General features: G+C 39.4%; 1 protein-coding gene across 1 annotated transcript in view; it reads left to right on the top strand.

Annotated features, from left to right (window-relative positions):
• Positions 1-2185: 2185 nt before the first annotated feature.
• Positions 2186-21765, top strand: part of LOC104401783 (ras GTPase-activating-like protein IQGAP1) — a gene marked incomplete at both ends in the record, with an annotated part of 51258 nt that continues 31678 nt past the window's right edge. The window contains 12 exons of the mRNA XM_010009473.1: positions 2186-2342; positions 3534-3611; positions 5410-5486; positions 10603-10670; positions 11032-11145; positions 13661-13845; positions 14499-14586; positions 15147-15310; positions 15828-15915; positions 18250-18413; positions 18978-19138; positions 21559-21683. Coding sequence (XP_010007775.1) covers positions 2186-2342; positions 3534-3611; positions 5410-5486; positions 10603-10670; positions 11032-11145; positions 13661-13845; positions 14499-14586; positions 15147-15310; positions 15828-15915; positions 18250-18413; positions 18978-19138; positions 21559-21683 — 1469 coding nt within the window. The remainder of the gene's footprint in view (positions 2343-3533; positions 3612-5409; positions 5487-10602; positions 10671-11031; positions 11146-13660; positions 13846-14498; positions 14587-15146; positions 15311-15827; positions 15916-18249; positions 18414-18977; positions 19139-21558; positions 21684-21765) is intronic.

Here is a 21765-nt window from a genome sequence, read left to right on the forward strand (position 1 = left end):
GTGTATTGCATTTACCCACCAGACTGGGTAGCCTTCCTGTCCAGAACAGGATGGTTCCAGATTAGTCTTAAAGGTTCATCACCACACTGGAAACAAATGCAAACTGGTTTTGCAGTTGTTGTATAACAGGAGATTTAAAAGCTGAGGAGTAGCTTTCACCTTGGGTAAGCATCTCATTTAGAGCTTAGGGAATGACTCAATTATATATGGACCCTTTTTCAGGCACATATATGTATCTTCAAAGGCAATTGCAATGTAATGGTTTTTTTTTGTGCCCTGGACTGAAAATAGCAGAAAAATCTTTCAATAAGGAACAAAAGAGAATTAGAAGTATAAGGGATCCAGCGCAAGGAAGCAAACGCTGCTCTGAGGGCATACCGTTCCTCTCACTGGAGACGGTGCACAGACCAACAGGGTCAGCTTCATCCTATGGTGGTTACTTCCTGTGGCTCAGAAGCTCCTTCTGCTATCTGTACAACTTTCTTTCTAGAAGGTGCATTTTAGGAAGTAAATTCTATAGAAAAGCTAACTGACTCAGGTGAAACCCACACTGCTAGGTGCACACATTCTTTGTTTATTCTTCCTTGTCCTCTGTTTTGGAGAAAATGAATAATATGACATTTTGCCTTAATGTGTATATCTAGATAGTCTATAAAATGTCATTAACGATGATGACTTTTGGGACCTTTGGCATGGACCAATAACACATGAACATGGATCAGGGAAACTTGTCACCAAACCAGCTTTTATACTGCAATCTACAGTTCTCCTAATGACACTCACTCCACGCAATTTTGTGTTATTGTCCCAGATTTATGGCTGGTGGTTTCCTGAAGAGCTATTTGGGTAGCCTGTGCTTCAGTGAAACAACTTTCATATGTCCTGTAACAAATCCAAAAATGTAATGAAGTAGGTCATTTGTCTTGAGTTTTAACGTGAAACAAAATGATGTAGTGAGGTTTTTTTCTTCTCTGTGGTGGGAGAAGAAACTGGCTCACTTTCAACTTGGATCCCAGCTTTCTGGTTTCTGAAGCCACCCCTGTGGAGGTGGTGTTAGATTTGTAATGCTGCCTCAGGCAGCATACAGCAAACTAATTTCTTTAGCTTTGTTCTTGTCTATTTGTAATGGTATTAATGTCCTAACAACAGAGAGATTGTTGAAGTGAAGGAAAAAAATATTAGGAAAGAACTAGCCAGATTTACAGCTCTTGTAAAGTGATTTATCTGCTAGAGATAACAATAATATCACAGGGCGAAAACACTTAGACCACCAATGTAAGGACTTCTGGTCTAGTCATTAGAATGCTAACCTTTTTCAGGAGCGCTTTGGTAGCAGTTTTTCTTGGCTACTCCATATAAACACACTGGATAATACGGCTTTAACGTCTGTTACTGGCCTTCTGAACTGGTTATGTATTTAACAATTGTTTTATACCTACTACCATATCTATCACATCCAAGTCTCAAAAGCATAACTGGTTTACCTTCTTGAAGGCCTTAGTCACTCATTGACTAGAAGCCATCCTATGTGAATGTTTCAGCCACTCAGTGCTAGGCAGACCTCAAATACATAAAGTACCTTAGGCTGTTTCAACAAAAAGCTTCACTCCTTCCTCTAAGCACTGGCACTGTGTGTTTCACAGGTGGATATGGAGAGCTGTCATATTCTGTGGGAGGAGGATGAGCTGCAGGCATGTTCTGTACTAAGATGAACATTGCTGTGAGCTTGGACTGTAGGGCATATTGGCTGCAGGAACCAGGTTCATCCAACACATTGGCCTTGATGCTTTTGAGGTTTTGCCCTGGCATTCCTATCATGGATTCTTTTTTAAATGCAAACATCAATAATACATTGTACTCTGTGTTTTCTTCTGGTTTCATCTAAAATTATTGCCTATTTAAAAGCATAGTTTTGTTCAAAAGATCTAAGTTAAAGACCCTCTTAGGGCATTTATACTTCAAAGCATGTTGTTTGGTAATTGATGGGTCACATGGTGCAAACTCTATTCTCTAGTCATTTTGACCTGCCATGTGAATGAATGCAAGAATTTTGTCCTTAGCCTGTACCCTCTTATCTTATGATTGTGTTGTGGTAGTGACATTAAAAGTGCAATGGTTGTGGGTGAAAGATGTCACTTCTATTAAAATCACAAATAACAATGTTTCTCAAATGATGTCTCTATAGGTGGATGGAGGTCTGTTTGGAGGAAGAGCTGCCCCCAACTACGGAGCTGGAGGAAGGCTTAAGAAATGGCGTTTACCTTGCCAAGCTTGCGAAATTCTTTGCCCCTAACGTGGTGTCAGACAAAAAGATATACGATGTGGAGCAGGCACGCTATAAGGTAATAAGTTTTTCATTTCTCTCACTGACAAGACAGAAAAAAGAAATGATGTCTGTCTTCCAACTCTTAAAGGTACCAAGCATGGTTGATGTTCTGCACCTCTTCTGTCAGATTGTCAGGACTAGATGGAAGACACACAGCGCTAAGCCAGCATGATGTTAGAAATGTTTTAACCTTACAAAAACTGTTAGTGTCACTTAATGCTTTTAAAGCTGAACAAATTACACTGCTAGCTCCAGGGAGAACATGAGCTTTACCATTTATACAATTATTTCTTGTTAGGAATAGAAGCCAAAAATAATTCAGGAATTAAACTTGATAACTATTCCAAATTTTACTCATCTTGTAGGGAAGAACATTTACTTCATTAGATATGTGTGTTTATTTTATCAAAGTTAACACTGAGAAGCAAAAACCAAGCTCATGGTAATTAAGGTTAGCTTGCTACTTGTGCAAGCTGTTCATTAACTCCAAGATCCACAATAATATAGAAATATATACATGCATATTAGCAATCCCAATATGGAATGCATTGTTTCAGCATATAGAACAGGCAGAAAAAAATTTAAATGGTTGTTTTTAAAGTGTAATTACTGGTCATTTTAAAGGTGTAATCACTGGCTGTTGTTTGGGAGTTGAGAAATTAAGCTGTTCTAGGTCCCATATTGTTACAGAACCATGGTTAAGAATCCTGGTTACATTTAAACGTCTCTTCTGAAAATCTCCAAAACTTGACTTCAGGCTTCTTTTCCACTTTCACCCTGACTCTTTGAAAATTAAAAAAAAACATTAAAAAAAAAATAATCCCGTTCTGCTCTTCTAACTGCTGCCTGCCTAGACTGTAGAGAGGGTCAGATATTCAGATAAATCTGACAAGTCAGTAAGAGCTCCTTATCCATTCTCCTTCACAGAAGTGCTGAGCAGTGTTGGCACTTCTGTATTTTGGAGGTAGTGGTTCCCAGTATTTGACAGACAGTCTTCACTCCCAAAGACTACTGAAGGGCTGCGCAAATGGCCACATCAGTAGAAGCCCACTCAGATGGGTACAAATCTGGCTTAGCTGCGCAGCATGGGGACATTGATGTGTCAGGATGCTCCACAAGCAGTAATGAGATTGTGACGCTTTAGGTCTCCACATTCAGACCTGCTTTATGTGACTTTTACCATCTTTTCCTTCTATGTTTGCAATAGCGATCTGGCCTTCATTTTCGGCACACTGACAATACTGTGCAGTGGTTAAGAGCAATGGAGTCCATTGGTTTGCCTAAGGTAAGCCTTTAAATTTTAGCAAAGAAACCAGCTCAAGGCACTGACTCACTGAGATGCCCTTTTATTTGTTTGAGCATAAACAGCTGCTTACAGTAACTCTATAGGGAAGGGGTTATTTCGGAAACAAATCTGAAGTGAAGATAATGCTGAAACTGTGGGAGTGTCAGTTATGTGCTACTGCTGCTAGTGTGCGTGGGCTGAGGCTGCTGTGGACAAGCACTGTGTGTAGAAATACTCAGGGTGCTTCTCCTGTGGGAAGACAAGTAGAAATGCTAGCAGTGGTTTAGCTATATCTTATTGCTTGTGCAGTCATTGTGGGGGCCTGAAAGGAATATGGTTTAAACCACAAAACTTAAATATTTGCTTCGTTCAGCTCGCTCACTCTCATCATGTCTTTTCTGCCTCTTTCTCCTAATGTGTCTCCCAGTTTCTCTGCCTCTACCCTGTTTCCAGACTGCCCTTGCACGCTCCAGTGCATCTACGTAGCTATGCTGCTCCTCTTCTGTCAGCTGCTTTCTTGCGTCAGCTCTTATATTTATCCTCCTTCTTGTGGGTCTTTGCTTGTCATGTCCCCCTCTGCTGCTGTTTCTGGGCAAAAGTAAGTCTTTTTCAGGTGAAAATCCTTTAAGAAAGGGCAGTGTGGAAACTCTCGCTCTGATTGTTCGGACATTTTGACGTCTGCACACGGCTGGGGGGAAGTAATCCCTCACCCAGACTGCCCAGCAGCCATACTGGGGTGCCTGGCCTGAGGCCAGGCACAGCAGGGATGCTGAGGCAGCTGCCTGAAGGGCTGTAGGGACTAGTGGCCAGTCTGCAGTCAAACCCACTGCAGGTGCCCATAAGCAGAAAGGGGCACCCATGACTGCCAGCAGAAATGCCACAGAGATGGGGAGGGTCCTGCCTTTCCCAGGTCAGGCTTTTTTCTTGTCTAACTTGAGTCATCCATTCACCTGGCTGATTTCCACCCTGCCATCTCTCTTCTGAAACGTTTTGCTTCTGTTGCAGAAGGTGGTCATGGCCAAATGCTTTCCCTGTTTTCCCTCCCAGAACTATTGTGAGTGAAAGATGAAGAGGGCACTGTACTACTGACTTACTCAGTCTTGTCTCATTAACTATGGGACAGCACAGTCCCAGCTTCCCAGCCTGGGCTGGAAGCACACTGCCAACTCTCATGGCTAACTAAGCCTTTTATTTTAAATTTTTTATTTTTTTTTTTGAGAAGCAGTGTTCAGGGACTGGGACCAAGGCCAGGAACAAATTAGTGATAGAACCAGAACTGGAACTTATGATGTGACTTTTTGGCAAAATTGCTTAATATTCCTCTATTCCTCTCTGAATATCTTTCTCTGTGAATGATGTATTCACAAAGTTAGGGGTGCTGGCAATTAGAATTTTGCAGTTTTAAAACATCCTTGATAAGCTTGGTTTGCAAGGAGGTGTTGTAAATTGTAGCTGCATCCCAGGTTTGGGGTGTCTGTAGAAGGACAAGCCCTACTGCTTGTTCTAGTGCTGGAGCTTCTGCCAAAGGACCTTTTCTAAAAATCTTGCTGAAATACTGTCTGCTTATCTTTCTGATCCCCACTCCCCCAGTATTTTTTTAACGCTTTATTGAATTCTTCCTTATGAAAACTACTGGTAAAGCTAAAATAACATCAGAAGAGACTTGATTCATAATTGTATAGAAGTAGCAGCTGAAATTCTGTAAGTTTAAGGTATAGTCCTGCAGAGAGCTTTTTTTAGCTACTTTTCTGCTCAGTAATATGTCTTCTCCTTTAACTGTGTGCTCTTTGTTTTTTAGATCTTTTATCCAGAGACTACGGATGTCTATGATAGGAAAAACATCCCTAGGATGATATATTGCATTCACGCTCTAAGGTAACTAGTGACAGGAGTAAAAGTTAAAGTAATTGCCAAATCTAGGAGTGTAAGTCATGAAATGGCTTTAGGGCAACCAGTATATCAAAATCTAACAGAATTAAATGTTTATTAATTTAAAGTTGGAAACAAAAGTCCAATTTTTTCATGACTATTGGCCAAATTGTTTTAAAAATAAAAAGTAAAGACAATTGAACTTAGTGCAGACACCCTTCTCTCAATGAGCACACCTTTTCACAAAGTTCACAGTATTTCCAAACATACTGTATAGAAACCAAATAAAACTTTGCATGGGGCAGACAGGCTGATCAGAGTGAAAATGATGATGAACTGACATCTTACTGTCCCAAAATGAAGCAAATAACTACTCATCAGGGTAAAAATTAGTATTTTCCAAGATTTTAAAGTTCTGAGCAGCTTGATTTTGAATGTAAATTTGGGAGGGCTTTGACCACATCATTGAACGTAGAGTTTAGTTTATTTTTTTTTTTATATCCTTCCTTAAAGGATTTTCGTGATTTTTAGCAAGAGTAATAAACATCTGCCTCATGCTGTCCCCGGCATGAGGGGCAGTGGTGTTAGCAGGCAGCTCCTCCCTCTTGTGGCTCTCCTAGCTCATTTCCTGCACATGGAGACCTTTCCCTTTCGTTACTTTCTTGCAACTAGTCTTGCAGAGAACATAATTACCATATGCCCCAAACACTCTTCTGTGTTCCTAATGGTGGTGTTTAAAGGCACACCAGCTGCTCCAGGGCTATAGGTCAGAAACTATTCAATACATGCTGTAATTGAAACTTTCTAAGGTCTAATCCTTGAAATGATGTGGCCACTCTTGCACTCTGTGTGTGCTCACTGCCAATAAAAACAGGTTGTACCACCAAAGTTCGCATTTTTTTCAAATGCTAGGTGTTAAGAGTTGACAGTCCTGGTTTTGTTGTGGTGTTTCTTATTGGGCTGGGTTGTTAGTTTTGGACGGGTTTTTTTGTCATATTTGCAAGTGTTGCTTCTTGAAATTATTACGTCTGGTGTAATTCTAACTACAGAGCATCACCAGGACTGTTTGAGGATAGCTCTCACCTAAAACTTGATAGTGCAGTCTGTTCTATCAGTGGGTGTCTCATGTAAGCTTAAAGTGATTTCTTGAATTAGATGCATGGGGCTCTGGTGTTAACCAGCTCAGGATGACATGGTTTGCTGAGTGCCCCTCCAGCCATGTTATGTACTGACTTGAATGTTTTGCAGGAGGTGGAAGAACACAATGAGGCTTTCCAATATTTGCTCCCTCATGTATGGAGGAACGCTTCACCAACTGTGCATTTGAATGCTACATGAACAATAAGCCCATCAATTAGATACCTTCTTAAGTTCTCCCTAATCTTTGCAACAGCAATAACTCTTATCATTTTGAACTGAATTTTGCAGTAGGTTGACCTTTTCAAAATCTTTCCTTTCTCCATCTTGACAGGTCACAACACTTATGCCAGCATCAGAACTAGTCTGTATTGTCTTAGCTTTCACTTCCAAGTTTGTCTTGTTTAAATTACTTCTTCTTGATGTGTATCAACACAAAGCTACAACTCTGTACTTACAAGCTATTATTTTAGAAACAGACTTACAGGCAGGATGTAACAATTGAAGGAACAATTGTTGAGCTTCATTTATTTCTATACCTTTCCCTAAAATGCGTAAGTCCTTCACTTTCAAACTAATTCTCTGCATCCTTTCAAATTAAACTCCCATGTTAGTATTAAATGGCATACAGCCTACACTGAAAGCAATCTAGCAAACAGAATTACAGGCAGGGCATTGGCTTGGCTAGCGGTGTTCCCATATTTATTGACACCAGGGGAACACTGGGCTGCAGGACTCTAATTCTGTTCCTCTTCTGCTGCTGGCATCTGTCTCCCCAGCTTCACATTGTGCACCCTACCAGCTTTACTCTCTGGGTTTATTAGAGAGTCCTCTTCCAGGGAATCATCCAGAGTTCACTGACCTTGGAAAAGTCCCTATCCCTGCTGTTCTCAGGGTCCAGCACCACAGCATCCGGAAACAGCAATCGTAGTCAAGCTTTTCACCTTTGCAGCTGTAGCATATGCACATGACCACTGTATGAAGAATCACCATTGGGTTGAAAAGCTAAAATCTAATGCATCTTGGAGCACATGCTCAAATTTCAAAGGCTTATAACTTGGGAAAATTGAACACTTTCTCAGAGGTGAGGGGTTGACCTACTTATTCTTTTTTTAGTTGTTACCAAGTCATTACTCTGAAGCAACATGATTCTTGAGCTTTCCAACAAAATTATGTAAATTTAACACAGGATATTTTCTTATTCTCATTCTTGGAAATCCTGATGCCATCTTTAGTTCAGACTTTTCCTACTTGAATTCATTTATACACAGTTAGTGTGCGTAACTAAAGTGCTTAAAATTGATAAGATTATTTTTAATTTCCCCTTTAAGAAGCATGAAATAGCCTTAACTGTAGGTAATAGGAGCAAAAATCTCCATCTATCCGAAGGGTCTATTTGACGTCTGAAATGTTAACATTTCAGAGGACAGTCTCTGGTTATTTGGGGTTTGATGATCTTTTAGCTCTTAGAGTGCCTGAAGATAGATAATGACTTTAAGCAAGAAGGTTTAAATATATTTTTTAGAATATGTCCTAGTTTAAGTCTGAAATGAAGACCATTGCACCCAGTGTATGTGGAACAACTTGCACTGTCAAATTCAGCACTGCTCTGGCCAGGAAGGAACGACGTAACAAACAATTTCTAGACTCCTGTTGGATATAATTACCCTCTTGCTTTTTTCATGTTGAAACATCAATACTTAAAGCCCAACATGAAAAATACAAAGGCATAAGTCTCATTTCGTGCACCATTTTTCTTGTGAAAGCCGATTTGGATTTGTTCCTGGACTAAATGAGGTTAAGAACCGCTTCATTTAAATCAAGATGTTAAGAGCGATTCATGTTAATAAATAGCAGTGCTTCCGAGACTTTGTTTTACACACACACACACACACACACACACACACTCTGAAAAACTTAGTTGTCAAATGACAAATCTGCTTGTAAAGTAAGCAAGCAGATCACTGCTACCTCCTGGACAAACTATCCCTCTGAATCTTGACAGCTTCTAAACTTTGTTTTCCAAATAAGCAGTAGGAAAACATACACATTTCTTAAAGAAGAAAAGACACACTATTTTCAGATTTGTTTTTTATGGCATGTTATATATGAGCTAACCATAAAACAAGACTCATGAACCTCTGTCTGAAGTGAATTGCAGTTCTCCATGGGCAAGCAAGGGGAACTTCACCTGGGAACTTCCCTTTCCCATTTGTTTCTCCCCTGCTCCTGAAGCCTCATATCCAGCTTTCTTAAGGCCAAGATCCCCTGCTTTTGATTTTATGTGGGTTTCCTGAGGTTCAAGTTACACTATAAAAGCACTAAGCAAGCTGTTTCAAGTGAAATTATAACCTAATACAGAGTAGAAGTGTGTTGGTGCTCCCTGCAAGACTCGAAACACATTTTCAGCACCACCTGGTGGTTAATACATTTATCCAAACAAAAGAGTGTAGAAGTAACACACGTGGTTCAGTATCCTCCCGGAAGGGCTGAGTAGCAAAAATATTAGTCTCAGATGTTCGTACCACTTTTTTTATCTGTCTTTTTATTATGGTAATCCCCCCAAAAAAGCAGCGAATCCCTGTGCTGCTGCTGATCTCCATAACTGTTTGTATAACACCCTTCAGCTTCATACCCACCCAGTACTTCAGCCAGGACTATTTCTCTGTCTCAGACTTCAAGTAAAATCTCTTTCAAAGCCGGCAAGGAAAGACTGGCAAGTAGATAAGGGTAATGGAGGAGCGTGGTCCTCCATTACTATAGTCATAGTACAGAAAATTTGCATTTAAGACTGCTTTGAAAACAATGATTCTGAGGGGCTGCAGCAGTCAAAAGTGTTGACCTACATGAGATGTGCTGTTGTGTCCATTCAGGTTGTGACAGAGCAGAGGAGCAGCTGAGGCAGTATGGAAAATGAAATGTTGATTCTGTGTGCTCTGAAATGTGACAATTACAAATACTTGCTTTGAAGTCTTATCCTGTGATTTGCTAATAGCAAAAAAACCCAAATGACAAAACACAACAGGGAAGAGCCCCCTTCTAGAAACAAAGCTCCTAATCTTCAATGCACAGTTGCAATGCATGACGTTGGGGTGAGGTGATTAAAGTAAGTGGTGCAAAATAATCGTTTTGGAGGAAAGCATTATTTAAGTCTTGGTTTTAAAATCTACCTTTTCAATCCCTGCTTGCGAAACTCACTTGTTTGTTGATCTTATGTATAAATTATATATGAAATTGTATACATATTTGATAAACTGTAGAAACACTAATCTTTCATAGATAAATACATATCTTTGGAAGATACTGAGAAAATATGCATTGTCTCAGATATTATTTTTTTTTCACATAGCACCCTAGAGTTCTAGGAATCAGTATATATGTTTTTCCATGCTATATTGAAACAAAAATGTACATGCTATATATCACTTCAAATTGATCTTTTTTTGTCTTACGAAAGATAAATAGCTGATCACACAAATATATGTGAGATAGGCTTGTACAAACTTATAGGTCCTTGTTCCTCTACACTTAGTAAGAAGGGTGTCAGTGATTTGTGTGTCTTCAGATATTAATTACAAGGAAGATGCAGTGTAAGTCAGACAGTACATAGATCCAAAGGTATAAATTGTACTGAAGTGCATTCATTCCTTGATTTCCGCCCCCCCTCGCCTGCCAATGTGGGCTTTAAAAACTTTTTAACTGTCTTCCATTAAGTTTTCCTACTTGTTTACACATCCCCTGTGATCTGACATACACTGACAGTGCCTCTCTTAGAGATGTTGCTTTGAAATATTAAGTGAAAAAATAATTCTTTTCCTGTAAAACTTGAAAATCCAGAATAAAGAAAACTGAAGGGTTTACTCCATACTGGCCCACAAAATTCAAGGATTAAAGGACAAGATTCATAAAAATACTTTTCTCTTGTACAGAAAATGGACACCTCAACCACATGCAGGACTTTACATTTTAATTTTCTTCTTTGCAGTTTATATCTGTTCAAACTAGGATTAGCACCACAAATCCAGGACCTATTGGGAAAAGTAGACTTCACAGGTAATAAACTGATTATCTGATCATATGTTAGATGGTTTTATCACCCAGTAAATCTGCTAACTTTGTACATATTTTCTGTTATGGTCTTTCTCCTCCTACATGGTTGTTATGACACATGCTAATAAAGTAGGTGGGAGGCTGTTATTTTTAATGAATGTTGGACTGGGAAGGATGGAAGGGAGTGAATTTGCATGGAATACTTGTCACATCTTAGATTCCTTCAAAATGTGGAGGAAAGTCTGCTAAGAAGCTCTGACCACATGCACTTCCAAAATACTGCACCCGTATTTGTAGGTATGGTGATTCATAAAGAAGTTCTTAATACTTTTCTTCTAATTTTTTTCTTTTTTTATGTAAACAGAGGAAGAAATCAGCAACATGCGAAAGGAGTTAGAGAAGTACGGTATACAGATGCCATCTTTTAGTAAAATTGGTGGGATTCTGGCCAGTGAATTATCAGTGGATGAAGCTGCGTGTAAGTGTGGCTTTTGTTCTGTTTTCTACTGGGTAATTTGACAGAATGCTAACAAAATATTTTCTCTGGTCTAATTCACCATGTTTGGCACCTCTTAGTGCCAACAAGTTTTCACTGATTATCACACCACATCATTATTGCAAGACCTCTTGCAATTTTTCAGTCTGCATTCAATCTGCAGGAGTATCTCTGTTGAACCACAGGAAGTGCTACCAGAAACAAAGATTTCTTACAATTTTTTGCATGAGTATGATGTTTTTGTAGCAGGGCTCCTCCAGATTGATGACTTGGCCTCTACGTGTGTACCTGCACCGTAGAGGGTTCAATGGAGATGGCCATGGGAATGAAATGCCTCCTCTGTGCCTCCTTCCTGTGTTGGATTTTTGCAGGAACCTTGCAGGTTTTCCTCAAACACATCAGGTTGCTTTTTGGCACAGCAACCTGAGATATTTAAATAAGCTTTTCCTTTTTAGGGAGATTGATGTATAGTTACAGTCCTTTTGACTCTGTCTTGAATAGCTTCCATTCAAAAACATAGTTGAATGCTTTTTTGCTGCCCAAGCCTATCCATCATAGTAAATCTATTATTTCTCCATGCGGGTTTTTTGGGGGGAGGGGGACTGGTTTGGTTTTTTGGGGTTTTTTTTGTTTGTTTGTTCTTTGGAATGAAGTGATATATTAAAAAAAACCCCACAAACTTTCTTGAACTTAAATGACATGAAATGAAGTGTGTCCACTCCAATCCACATTTGAGCTCTGGTTATTTTGTTGAAAATCCTAGCCTTTTTCAGACTGCTGTTCTGAAGAACAGAAGGGCTGGCTTAAATATGATCAATGGCACAGCAGGTCATTGATACAACCTAGTAAGAGTACTGCAGACTGTACGTGGGAAGGTGGGGGGAATAAAAATTGCATTATAATTAAGTTCCATTGAAACTTTGTTAAACCTTGCAAAGCAGTATAATAGAAACAAGCTGATTTATGATGTTCCTTAGTGTGCTAAGATTTCCATACCTTAACTTAAAACACACTTCCCTACATCGATTGGTGCAGATTTTGGAGCCTGCTATAGCTCACTATATGCATGCTTCTGTAAAGCTAGCTCTTAAAATACTGCCTTTGGAAGTGAGGGTAGTTTGTCTCCTTTTTTAGCAAGTTTTCAGAGCTACAGTGACTACCAAGCACTTTTCCAGGGAGCTGTCTTCCTTCCCTGAAGATGAAAGGGCTGCAACTTCCTTCTTTGAAAACTTATTATAGAATGCGTAGGATTTCCTTTAACTTCTGAAGTGTTTTTAGTCTCCATAGAAAAGCAGGGTTTCCTGATGCTGTTTCTGTCCCTTTGGGCAAGGAGTGTGCTGTAGATAACAGGCGCTGCCCCAGAACAGGAAACATCTGCTTTGGGAACCCTCAAGCACTAGCGAGGTTAGATGTGGAGATCCTGCTGGAGGGAAGGGTCTACCACTCTGCTTCTGAAATGGAGTAAGCAAAAGGAGATACAAAGTGAAACCACTGCTGACTACTCATGCTGTGCTGTCAGCCATAGTAGAAATCAGAATGCAAAAAGTAAGCTTAAGTGCTTTCAAAGCAAGATTATCTATAATCCTCTCTATTATCCCATCCCTGCAGACTACTCATTTAAGTCCACTCAGGCTTCTCACAGCTTCTCTTGGTAGATGGATTCACAATATTCACCAATACCTGTTCACATCTCTCCTAACCTTGAAGCTGTTGTTTGACTACTTTTTACTATCTTCACTTATGTCAGTGCGGCCTCTTCTACAACTGTGGAAGATACTACATCCTTCCTATGTGTTTTATTATATAAGGATGCAGGGGTGATATGTGTGTCTAAGAATGGCAGTTGTCTTAGCGCCTTGCAGTTGATCTGAGTGTTTATAAAATCATAGAATACCTCAATTTGGAAGGAACCCATAAGGATCATTGAGTCCAACTTCCTGCTCATTGTGGCATGACCTAAAACTAAATCGTATAACTCGGAGCATTGCCCAGATACTCCTTGAACTCTGACAGATTTGATGCTGTGACCGCTTCCCTGGGGAATCTGTTCCAGCAACCAACCAGCCTCCCAGTGAAGAATCTCCTTCTAATGTCCAATCTGAACTTCCTCTGTTTGTGAAGTTCAATGTCAAAGGAACCAGTGTGTGTCTCTGGTTGTTTGTCTTCCACTGTGCCAGCTGCTTATGTTTCCCACGTGATGCTGTGCTGAACTGAGACAGAGCAAAATCATTTTAGACCAACTTTATAGCATGAATTTAACGCTAAGCAATGGGTTAACCACCAACAGCTAGGCAACCTGTACAGTAACTGCTCTCTCCGATAATGTATCGCTTGACTTCATGCTTGTTTTATGTCTAGGGGAAACATTAGGAGTGGGTTGTTGGAAGGGGAATATGTGAATTGTTGAACATATATTAAACACTCAAATCAGAAGAAGCAGTGACAGTTTTGAATGTGTTTTGCTTCCTGAAATTTAGGGTTGTTCTTTTCATTTCAGTGCATGCAGCAGTAATAGCAATTAATGAAGCTATTGAGAAGGGAATAGCTGAGCAAACCATTGTAACTCTAAGGAACCCAAATGCAGTGTTGCTAAATGTGGATGAAGAACTTGCACAAGACTATCAGAATGAACTCTTTGAAGCTAAAAGGAGAAAACAATCAAATGCAAGACTTAAGGTAGTGGTATTTTATTAGCACTCATAGTATACATGTTCCTTCATGTTGCTGACTGTTTTAAAAATTAACTTAAATTAATGTTAATAGTGCAATTAGGAAAAAAACCACCACACTTTCAAGCTGAAAAAGATGCATAGTGCTAGTGCAACAAGCTGACAGCCCATTTTTTAAGACTTTGATTACTAGAAGTATGATGTAGCTTAACTTTGACCAAAGTAAAAAGTACTGGAAGACTTAAACAAAAAAACCCTGTTTTTCCTCTATTACCTGCTTTAGAGGTAAAATAAAAATAAAACAAAAATCTGTTTAAAAAAATTGCAAAAAAAATTATACTTTTTTTGAGCGTAAAGTATAACCTCTGCCGCAGATCTTTAATGTGAAATTATTTGCTTTATTCTCTACGTGACGAGAAATGCTTTCTGTAGTTGAAAAATACTACGCTATATTTACATGGTTATTTTACAGGAAGCAAAAAATGCTTTAAATACTGCTCAGCAAGTTACCACAAAGTGCTAATTTGTTTAGTTTCTGTGGTTGACAAATTCATTTACAAATACGTCCAGCAAATATTTCAGCTGACAAAGTTTCAATGACGCCTGCGAATAACTTTTCTCTCTGTAAAGTTTTTGCCTGTACTAGCAACAGTTTTGTTTTCTTAGAATGGCACAATCTCTGAAGAAGAGAGAGATGTCTATGAGGAGCTGCTGACACAAGCTGAGATTCAAGGCAATATCAATAAGATAAACAGTAAGCTGTTCTGGATCACAGAAGTGTGCACGTAACTCGGGATCTCCCAGATTCCAGTTGAATGTGACCTGAATCCACGTGAACAAACAAAATATTTCTGTGGAATATTATAAAATATGCAGAAGTAGCTTATGTCTGTCTACAACAGTGTTTTCTTGCTGCTCCTTCTTTACTAATCTTTAGGGGGACTAATGATCTGGGTTTCTGGGTTTCGCTGTAAGAAGTCCTCAGTTCACACTCAAATCATTTATTGCCTGCCCTGTTTCCTTACATTCGAGTTCCTTCTGTGTGCAGAATACTGTAAATTTTGACCCCCTTTTCTATATAGACCCAAAATTAATTCATAACCTTTCAGTCAGCTGTGGTTGAACTCCTCCCAGACAGGCTTGCACAGATCCAGAGACTCCCTTTGTAGGATTAGTCTTGAAATAGATAATCCTTTGCTGGATAAAGATTGTCACTCTCACTGGCTTTTACAAGAAGTGAGATGCTGACAGCAATGAACTTGTATTTTTTCACAAAAGCATATTTGCTGTTTGTAAGCACTGTTTTCATTTCAGTTCATATAGCTTTAGTCCAAGTGAATGAGGCTATTGACCAGCAAGATGAAGTGGCACTGATGGCGGGTTTGAACCGTCCTGCTCTGAGCCTTCTTGAAGTTCTGCCACAAAATTCCTCATGGTACCTATTGCAATTGTGTGATTCTAAAGAAAAGAAAATGCAGGTAATGGAATGAAACAGTACTCTGCATCAGTTTGCCTTTTTTTAGCAGATTTTAATCCAGAGAAAGATTACCTTTACTCTGCTTTCACCATCACTTATGAAACAGTTTTATAAAAGTTTTTGAATAATCGATGTACTAATCAACACTGAAGTAGCTGCATTTGCTCTAAAGAGCATGATGCCTTTTTAAGTAGTTACTAAAATATAAGAAGAAAATTTATAGCATGCAGCCCCTAATACTATGTTTGATTTGATAATGAGTTAAACTTGAGCACAACAAAAGGCAATATTGAATCACTAACGGCAAATGAAAGAATTGGTTTTAATGAGATTTTTATGGGTTTTAAGGAGAAAAATCATTTTGAGGAAGATGAAAATCACAGGGAAAAATTAATGCTGTGTTTACTATGTGTTTTGATGCACAGGGGATAGTACAATCAAACCCCAGTGTCCCATCAAGGTTATCTCCCATCAAACTTAAAAGCATAATTAAATCTATTTTTTTTCTGATCTGTTAGATAGCAGGGGTTCCAAATATGCTCGACAAAAGTGAAATACAGAATGAAGTTAGTGTTGCCAATGCGGAAGCTGAGGCTCACAAGCTTAGTGAGTAACTGTTTTAATACTCAATTTTTAACATCACCATTTAATTATGTTAATCTGATTAACTGAATCCACCATTTCTTGTGCGAAACAAGGTTTCTCAAACAGAAGCAATGTTTTGCATTTTATTTTTGTAACTGTCCTCAGTGTCACAACTGCCAAGCCACCAATCTGCACTACATTGTTCATACTCTTATCTGACATAGCTTACACTTTTTTCTTTGAATAACTTAAGCCACTGGTAAACACATTGGCTAAAACCGAAGACAATGCACAGCTTGATGGCTTGAACAAATATTTACCAGTATAATCCTCACTTGGGAGTAATGAACATCTTTGTAGAATTAAGATAGAATGACCACATGGAAGAGTACTTCGCAGTCAAGTCACAGAGGAAAACTCTTCTCAGTTTTAGGCACACTTATCTAAGTCTAATCTGTTCTTAGCCTGCTAAGAATGTCACAAGACAGGTTATAGTTTCTAAAAAAAAAAAAAAATATAGTTAAAGGGGATCTAAATTTGCAGTGCATGTATTGCTGCCTTTGACTGGAATCTTCTTTGCTAGGAAGTTCAGCTTTCGTTAAAATGCTACATCTGGGCATGGCTTAGTGGCTGTCTTGTCTCTGGTGGTATTTCCAATGCTTTCAATCCAAGCTGGTTGCTTTTGTAATGTGACTGAAAGGCTGTCCTGTGAAGTCAATGTAAGACAGAAGAGAAGTTTGACTTGCTACCTCAAATGTTAGCCTATTTTAGATCAGTTGGACATGGTGAGCAGTACTTTCTCTAGAAGATTCACTCCTTGGTAAAGGAAATGAGGAGGGAAAATGTGATGTATGAAAACCAGTAGGAATGATCTGGAGACCAACTTATTTCTTATGTTTGGTTCGAAAAGTTAAAACCAGTGGGTTTTGTTATTGGAATGTGAACAATGTAAATTGTGTTTTGCAAATTGCATGCTTGGTTCTTGAATTAGAAATCATTAGCTTAGTTATTCACTGCAGAGCTTGTCTAGTCCATTTGTGGACTCTGACTCTTTTCTTCGTCGTTCTTTTCTCTCAAAAACCATGCATGCTGTAGCTTTGAGAGCTTTTTCCTTTTTGTAACCTCAGGAATAGCCCATAGTGAGGATCTTCAAGAGCAACATGGCCCTATATGACCAAAGGGCTTGTTTAGTTGGGTCTGGTTGCTTAGAAAGGTTTTCAACGTCTTTGTGCACTCAGCAAGTGAATGAAAACATTCCCTGGATGATAGTATACAGAAAAGCCATAAATGAGGAAGGAGATGGAAATGACACTTACATAATTGTCATTCTTTACTCTGTCACACATGGTCTAACCTTCAAGGTTGATTCCCTTTGTGCAAGACCAGAGCAGTCCCTTGTACAGTGTGTTCCCAGGTATGTCCTGGTCTGGGTTTCTTCAGAGTTGACTCCAGGTGTGTAATTTCAGTGGCTGTGCCTAAGCTAAGGACTATTGTAAGGTTTTTGCATTTGCCTGACTGGGGAGTGATTTTTGTCATTTTTCTGATAGTTCAAACATCTGTTGAAATCAGTTCAGCAAAAAGCAAAACAGGCGAGTTACTCAGGCACTGAAAAGAATAATGCTTGTACTCCTCTATGGTGGTCTGTTTGATTTAAAATCTGAACTGTAGAGAAAGGGATGATTTCTAGATGGCAGTGCTTGTGAGGACTGAGATTCCATGCTGGTAGACGAACAATGAAGAGATTGCATGCAGAGGAAGTCCTAGAAGCCATAGCATGTGGTTTTCCCTCAGTTCAGCTACTGAAAATCCCAAACCACCAACATATGGCTGATTTCAACCAGGCCTCCCAAAATGGACAATAAAGATGTCTCTGTTGCAGGACAGGCTTGTTCTAGCTAGCTTAGTTAGGTCCTGTCGAAAGGGGGAGGCAAGGGAGGAACTGCACTGCAGAAGGAAAGGGCATTTGTGGTGAAGCAAGACTAAGGCAACCGGAGCTGACATACTCAGCTGTAGCTGCCACATGCAAACCCAGGAGGGCTGTTAAGGCTTTCTCTGTGCTGGGATGGAGTCAGCTCCTTGTTTTGGGTTAAAGGTACAATGAGCAGCCACTAATATCTAGAAGTCCAGAAACTTCAAAGTCCTCCAGTCAATTATTTGCTGCATACCTTTGAACAGACACTGGTCTTGCAACATTCAGCAGTTGTGTCTTGAAGAATCTCACACAAATATGTTTGGTTTTTCTCTAATGGCAACCAATTATATTCTTTGGAATAAAACCTAATTGTCATCTATGTGGCATAAAGAGCAAATGGTATATGAGAATTAATAGGCTTTTCTTTCCCTGCTGTTCTCTAGAACTTATAGCAGTTGACAATATCAATACTACAATTCGTAACTGTGATCCTAGTAAAACACTGGTTGCACTGATGAAACCGGAGGCGCAGCTGCCTGTTGTTCACCCATTTGCTGCTGTTTTCTATCAGACTGAGCTGTTCAACCTCCAACAACAGAATGCTGTGGTAAGAGTGAAAAGTTTGAGCTGCTCGCTGAAGTTAATGTAGACAAACCATGAAAGAGCACAAATATAGCATGTTGTTGTGTAAAACTGAACTTAATTCTGTTGCCATGGTGTTACATATTGCATGAATGATTTTGGTTGAATAGGCAATACTGAATCACAGAATTTGCTTTTTGACACACTTTGCTCTGGCTGAGCTCTTGGGTTGCAACAAATCAACTGATATTTCTTAATTGTTGCATGCTCTTAATGAGGACTAACTCTATTTTATTATATTGTATTTATTATAAATACACTATATTGTGTAGAAAAGTAATTCCCTTCTATGAGGGTAAGACCGGAATAGATGGGACTGTGGGCCAAAAGAAGAAAAGGCTGAAGGGATGTGTAGCAAACCCAGTAAGCTCTACCACCAGTGTTGTGTTAACCTGACATGCCTGTGATTAGGAAATTTGCCAGGCTTATTAAATCAGCTCCATCTCCTTGATCATATCTAGACTGTGTAACTCAAATTTGTTACACTGCTTACTTAGCTTCCTGACTGTGGTACATTATTGTCCTACAGAACTACTTGGCACATGATGAACTATCTATTGCAGTAGAAATGTTGTCAGCTGTTGTGTTGCTAAACCAGGCCTTGGAAAATAAGGACCTCCTAATGATAAAGAATCATCTCAGAACCCCATGTATTGGCTTCAATAATCTGGAAGAGGAAAACTTTCAACGGTAAAGGCTCATTTTGTCTTGACTGGACATCTAGTGACATGGTTTAGTGGTGGACTTGGCAGTCCTGGTGTAACAGTTGGACTTGATGATCTTAAAGGTCTTTTCCAACCTAGTTGATTCTATGATTCAATGACTTGGCAACTTCTGCAAAAGGATAAATAAGCATTTTACTAGGTGGGCTGTCCTGTGTTGTGCTGTGAATGAAGCTGAAAGAGCTGCAAGATAAACTTCTGTATTATAAGTTAATAAGGCATCACATGACAATTGCTGACCTAGTTGTGTATCTGTAAATACAAGAAATCACACAATCTCAGATATTTGAGGGCAGAGGAGTTGAGATGCAGGGAAGATATCTTCAGAAAGCAGACATTAAGATCCCGCAAGCATTTTTGCAGACACTAAAACATGAACAAACTGTGGCAGGAAACTGTTAATCAGTAACCTCTGCAATACTGAAAGATGATCTTTGGAATGAGGTAGTGTTTAATGCTTTGGGGTCCAGGAGGTCCCTTAAACCACAGCTGACTTGGGTTTTGCTTTTTTGCTGAGGTTTTTTTTTTTTTGCTTAAGAACTGCAAAGGTCTTAAAAATTTATCACAGTCCTGCTTGCTAAAAAGCTGAGTACAGTGCTGTGGCACATGTGCATGTTAAAGCCTTCATCCAGCTGCCAGCTGCTTGCCACATGCCTGACTTGTCACAGCCATGTGCTGCTATCTCTGCCTTCTTTTGTGTACCTGTAAAAACTACCAGGCAACACTATGATATGTGTGAGACCTGAGCTCCCAGAGTGTGGGGATATGGGACAGTTCTTGCCTCTCTGTCACTGGAGGGGAAAACCTCCATGCGCTGCTGGAAGACATTGCTAGGCAAAAGGGACAGCAGTGGCTCTTAAGGGACCGGAATCTGAGAGGGGCCTTTACTTAGGTGTCTCTGAGCAGGAAGGAGGGCAGCCAGGACAGGAATAAGAGGCCAGTGTTTTGGTTAGAGGCAGCAGAGTGCCATAAGTCAGAGCAAAACTGGTCTGCCACTTGGCTTCTCCTAATGTGAGGTGGTGCTTGTAAGAAAAGCAACACTACAAACATAAAGAAACAAGCCCCAAAGTGCCCAAGTGCAGCATTTCTGGCTGGTGTTACTGTGACCTGATCTTTAAGATTAAGCTGCCAGTTAATACAAATGAAGCACTAGGAACTAGTTGGGCTAGAGAATAAAATAAAATTCTGATGTCATCATGTAAATGTGCTGCCAACCATATGCTGAGTATTGCAGGAAGCTTTGCACAATACCCAAAGGAGTACAGTAGAGCTGGAAAAAATTCAGTGAGGGAGATGGTGTTCAATGGCTTTCTACCACAAGTCATAAACTTGTTAAAAATGTGTCTCCTAGAAGTGAGAATTTAGAGGAAATATGACATAGGTCTGCAAAAGTATGCATGTTGTAGGCAGGCTGATAAAAGTTGTTATCTTCTTTTATAACTTTAGCTTTTATTTTCTTACAAGAATTGAAGCAAGAAAAGATTGGACACTATCAAATATCAAGTTTAAAATTTGCATAAGGAACTGCCACCTCACAAAACACTTAAATACTGGGACTCATCCCTTAAGAACATACAATATTTCAAATTCAAGTAGGTAAATTAGTGGAACACAGTACTGTTTGCAACTATTAAAGTGATAGGTAGCCTTCAGCATGGGAAGTCCATAAGCACAGACTGTTGAATTCTGGAAAGGCAAATCGGAGCAGGACATGATAGTCTTCTGTGTTTTCTGACAACCATTAATTTCTCAGGTTTCTGCTGGAAATAGATGAAGGCTACTTGATATGACATATTGTGGCAGGTTTATGCTTGATTCAGGAATATGAAAGTTATTTCACGTTTACACTACTGTGAAAGTTTCCAGATCATCTTGATCTATGATCTTTCTAAGAGTTGACACAGGCTGCAGAGTCCTTGCTTGGAGAACCTTGAGCTGTGGGGAGAGAGGCATCACTTTTAATCACTTCCTCTGCCTGTAGTCCATCATCTTCCACATGGTGGTTGCAGGAGGTGCTGCTACCTCATACGAGGGCTGAAATCCTGTTCTTTGACTTTGTGTCAAGAAGCCAACCCTAGTTTCCCAGATTTATCTGTAGCACCATACTGCAAAGCGTATGTCCAGCCTATGTATTACCATCATCTCTGTTGCCAAGGAAAGTGCTCTGAATAGCGTACAGGGCTTTTCTCTCAGATCCTGAAATGCATAGGTAGAACCAGCAAGGCAGCTTGCATGTCTGTGTAATTTCTGGCAAGAGATGAATTTGTCTGAAATTAATTCATTGAAAAAATACTAGGCACTAAATCATGGGTGGTACATCTGACTAATTCTTTATGGCAGTTTATCTTGTGTAAGAAATACACTTACGTATTTTATATCTTCTTATAGTTATGCTGATACACTATTGTCTATTAAGTCAGAGGCTTCATCTCAAGGCCAAGATTATTTAAGCTGGAATGATATCCAGAACTGCATTGACATGGTTAATATGCAAATTAAAGAAGAAAATGAAAGTAAGTAATTTTTCCTCTACGTTGCCTGGAGGGATGATAGTCTGATCCTTGATACCTAAGAATCTGTCTGAACAGCCTTGTT

This window comes from Nestor notabilis, unplaced genomic scaffold (genome assembly GCF_000696875.1).
Source record: "Nestor notabilis isolate BGI_N333 unplaced genomic scaffold, ASM69687v1 scaffold11462, whole genome shotgun sequence".
NCBI classification, from domain to species: Eukaryota; Metazoa; Chordata; class Aves; order Psittaciformes; family Psittacidae; genus Nestor; species Nestor notabilis.